General features: G+C 50.8%; 1 protein-coding gene across 2 annotated transcripts in view; it reads right to left on the bottom strand.

Annotated features, from left to right (window-relative positions):
- P4htm (prolyl 4-hydroxylase, transmembrane) overlaps positions 1-3,865 on the bottom strand; it is a 17,615-nt gene extending 13,750 nt beyond the window's left edge. For both annotated transcript variants that reach the window (XR_003844640.1, XM_021207452.2), the window contains exons 1-2: positions 3,466-3,865; positions 3,149-3,230 (exon numbers count right to left, since the gene is read on the bottom strand). Coding sequence is in view for 1 of the 2 variants with exons in the window: in XM_021207452.2 (XP_021063111.1) it covers positions 3,149-3,230; positions 3,466-3,822 (439 nt within the window). In the remaining variant the exon portion in view is untranslated. The remainder of the gene's footprint in view (positions 1-3,148; positions 3,231-3,465) is intronic.
- Positions 3,866-4,501: the final 636 nt, after the last annotated feature.

A 4,501-nucleotide genomic window follows, 5' to 3' on the forward strand; every position in this document is an offset into this window, starting at 1 on the left:
GTTTTTTTGTTTTGTTTTGTTTTTAAGATTGATTTATTTATTATGTATACAGCTGTATATGCCTGTCTGTATGTCTGCATGCTGAAGAGGGCACCAGATCTCATTATAGATAGTAATGAGCCACTATGTGGTTGTTGGGAATTGAACTCAGGACTTCTGGAAGAGAAGTCAGTGCTGTGAGCCATCTCTCCAGCCCCTAAAGCTTGTTTTTGTTTTTTGTTTTTTATTAAAGTAAAAAAAAATTATGTGCGTGTGTTGGCTGCATGTATGGATGTATACCACATGTGGTGCCTATATCCTAGAAATGCTGAGTTCATCGGAATAGGAGTTAAAGCAGTCATGAGCTTCCACATACACACATGCTACTTACGTGTGTGTCATGGGTGCCGGGAACAGGTCCTCTGCAGGAGAAGCAAGTGCTCTTAACTACTAACAATTTCTCCAGCCCCTTGGATTTTTGCTTTTTGGTTGGTTGGTTGGTTGGTTGGTTTTGAGACTTAGACTCTTTGGGTAACCCTGACTGGCGTGGAACTATATTTTTAGACCATGCTAGCCTTGAACTCAGAGATATATCTGCCTCTGTACTCTGCTCCCAGCCCCCTCAACCCCAGTGCTGGGATTAAAGGAAGCCATACAGCCTCCAGTGTCTGTCGTCTGTCTGTCTGCCTGTCTGTCTGTCTGTCCTGGTCTTGTTTTGCTTGTTGACAACCACTTCTGATATGTAGCCAAGGCACAGACTTGCTGTGTGGTCCAGGTTGGCCTCAAACTCAGGGTCCTCCTGCCCCTCCCTTCCACGTTCAGGAGCACACAGCACTCCTGAGGTTGCAGAGAGCCTCAATTGTACCCTTTGACAGTTGTGGCAGAACCTGGGCCCCATTTTGATGGCCCCAGCACAGGGTTTACAGTCCTTTCATCTCTTCTGTTTCTCGTAATTTACTCTTGGGGACTTCAAATCTGGCTCTTTAATTATCTTCTTTATAGGACAAGCTGCAAATTCAGAGGGCTCTAGCCTTACAGTTCACCTAAGCTACCACAAACTTGAATCAGACATATATGCATGCTGGCTAATGAAAGAAAGTCCAACACTCAAACATGTCTGTTCACGGGCCTGTGTCTCCCTTTCTCGAGACCTGCCAAGCTGGATCGTCACTGTCCCTCAGGAAGGGCCACTTCCTCTACCAGAAGTCCCAGCCCAGGGCAAAGGTCGGCCTCCTCTGTGGTCACTGCCATATCACATCCAGTTAACCGTCCTGTTTCTTTCTCATTACAATGTCAACTTCAGAAAAAGCTGTTTCCAATGCCTGAATTAGGACCTGATACAGGTTTTACGTAATTCACAGGAATATTGATGATAACAGTTCACAGCCTCGTAGGCCCCTTCTCACAACAGCATACATGGGACATCGCTATTTATAGCTCTTATTCAGAGCACCCTCCAGGGCCCTCTTGGCCCGACAGTAGAAGCATGCGTTCGGCTTTGCCCAGACCTCCTCTTCTTTTACATTTTTAGAGGCATGTTTTGTATTATTTTATGTGGACTACTGTTTTGCCCACATGTGTGTCCGTGTACCACGTGTGTGTCTGGTGGTTGAGGAGGTGTTGATCCAGGTGAATGCTGGGAATGGAACCTAGATCCTGTGTAATAAATAACAAGTGCTCTTCACCACCGAGCCAACTCTCCGGCCTCTTCTTCTTCTTCTTCTTCTTTTTTTTTTTTTTTGGGGGGGGGTTCGAGATAGGGTTTCTCTGTATAGCCCTGGCTGTCCTGGAACTCACTCTGTAGACCAGACTGGCCTCGAACTCAGAAATCCGCTTGCCTCTGCCTCCCGAGTGCTGGGATTAAAGGTGTGCACCACCTCGCCCGGCTTTCTTCTTCTTTTTTAAAGAGAAGATTACACCACAAACAAATAAAGGCCATATCTTTAAAAAAGAAGGGGCTGGAGAGTTGGCTCGGTGGTGAAGAGCACTTGTTGAGATTAGCTTTGGACAGTATCTGCTATTAATCTGTCGCCTTCCAGAATCGGGGCAGTGTGGGAACCCGGTAGCCAGGGCAGAGGACAACTTGTGGGACTCGGTTCTTGCTTTCTACCATTTGGGTCTCGGGGGGTTGATTTTAGACAGGTGTTGTAGCACCTTTATCTGCTCAGCCATCTCCCCAGAGACCTCCTAATGCTCTCTACAAACTCCATTCCCTCACAGCCAAAGACAGCCCTGGGCCTGCTGATTCATACCACCAAAGCCATGTGTCTGTATAGACTGTTTTGGTTTTGTTTGTTTGCTGTCGTCGTTGTTTTGATACCGGTTTTCTCTGTGTAGTCTTGGTTATCCTGAAACTTGCTCTGTAGATCAGGCTGGCCAGGAACTCAAGACATCCACTCACCTCTGCCTCGGAAGTGCTGGGATCAAAGGCAGGTGCCACCACTGCCCGGCTAGGGTTGCAGAAATTTAACCAGGGCAAGGTCTATGGATATAGTGCTCTCACTATGTTGACATTGGTAGTCTTTGGGGGACTTTGGGGTCTTCACAACACCCTGGTTTGGTGTTTGAAGCTTATCATTTAATAAGAACTCAGAAAACAGGAGCTGTGTGTGACGTGGCTAGAAAGGGTTACCCTAATATGCTCTGCCCATGAAGGGTGAAAGACAGGAATCCTAAGAATCTCGAATACTGGAAGCAAGAAGCTGGGCCTTTGAATGGTGTCCCTCTGGGGGGCCGCTGGCTTTGAGGGTTATCAGTTCATTCCACTATGGATGCCCGATCTCATCAGACCACAGGATTAGCTTTGGGAATGTGAGCCCTGGGTCAGCTGGCACCTGGTTATCAGTCTCTCACCCAGCCCCGATCTGGAAGGTTAGTAGTAGCAGATTAGTAGTAGCAGACTATCCAAAGATAACTTCAATAAACTGTTGGAACATTTGTCTCAGGGTTGTGCTGCCTAGCCTATGATGGAAAGGTTGGCTGAGGGAAGTGTGGAAAACGAACTCTGTCCTGTTATGGAAAAGGGAGCTCTACTTTAGTAATCTTCTGGATTCAGAGAGTGCCTCTACGAAGCAGCCATGTTCAAAATAGAAAACACACGGTCAAAAGAAGCCTCGGGGTGGACACTGCAGCCTCCCCGGCCCTTCCCAGAAGTGTCCTGCAGACTTACCAAAAAGCAACGGCTTGAGGCTGAGGGTTCGGATGAAGTGATCCCTGCCGGCGACCACCTGGACTTTCCGCTCATATCCCACCTAAAGGAAAAGTACACAGCAGGCAGCTGGTGTGCCAGGCCGCACTGCTCGGGAAAAGTCCCGTGTCAGAGCGCGACAGTAGCAAAGTAAGTAGGCGCGCGCGTGACCCGCACACAGTGATGCGTGGGGCACCGTGGTGGCCCAGAGCTGAGCCAGGGTTCCTTCTGGCTCGGCTTGGCAGTGCTTGAAGCTCCGCTCAGCGCGGGGGGCGGGAGGGGGGAGATGTTCTTCTTACCTTGATGCCCTCCAGCCGGGTGAGGGGACCCAAGGTTGGCACTGGCTGGGGGCTCTGCTCGCGGCGCTGGGGCCCGGGGTCTGTGCTCTCATCTCCGTTGCTGTAGTGCACGAAGAGCAGCAGGGCCAGCACGTTGCCCAAGTACAGGTGCACGAACACCATCAGCACCAAGAAGTAGGCACGGGAACAGATGCCCCGCGGCTTGCAAAGCGGCCGCACCGGTGCTTCTTCACCATCGCCTGATCCGGTCGCTGCCCCGGAAGGGCGATGCTCCGGTGGTAGCGGCCACTGAAGAGTTGAGGCCTCCTCGACTGTCTCAGCCTCAGGCCGCTGCACGGTCGCCACCGCTGCCGCCATGGCGCCCAGGTCGCGCGCGCGCCCAGGGGAGGGGCCGCGGGGGTGCTCGCGCTGCGCAGTCGCTGGGACCGGGACGGCAGAGTCAGCGCGCCCGGCGGTCACTAGGAGACGGTGCTCGGGGATGCTGTGCCTACGCGGAACCGCACCCATCGGTCCATACTGAGATCCTGGGACTCGCCCACACCCGCCTAGTCGCTCCTGGAGCTGTATAAACTCTAGCGCAAAAGGCCATCCACAAACGTGGAGGCACATTAGCGGAGCACCGTTAGGACTGACACCATTGCCACTAGTAGTTTCTCGGTTCCCGGGAGAAGACGCCGCCCCCTTCCCTCCTCCCAGAAAAGTGTAGTGGGCATTTTCTCACTCCTGGGAGAAGGGAGTCAGAGAGTGACAGAAACGGGATGGTGAGGCCAATGACTGCACACTGGATGATATTATAGAGCAGTTCCCACGAGTTTGGTTTATTTAATTAAAACATTTTTTATATATGGTGTGGTTGTTTATGGGTATGTGCACTCCATGTGTGCCTGTATATGACAGAAGGGGCGTTGGATCTGGAATTACAGACGTTTGTAAGTCTCTATGTTGGTGGGACTAGAACCTGTGTGTTCTCCAAGAATTTTTAGGGTTCTTGCCTAAAGAGCCTCTCTCCAGTTTCCGTTTTTTGCTTTTTGTTTAA

This window comes from Mus pahari, chromosome 10 (assembly GCF_900095145.1).
Source record: "Mus pahari chromosome 10, PAHARI_EIJ_v1.1, whole genome shotgun sequence".
NCBI classification, from domain to species: Eukaryota; Metazoa; Chordata; class Mammalia; order Rodentia; family Muridae; genus Mus; species Mus pahari.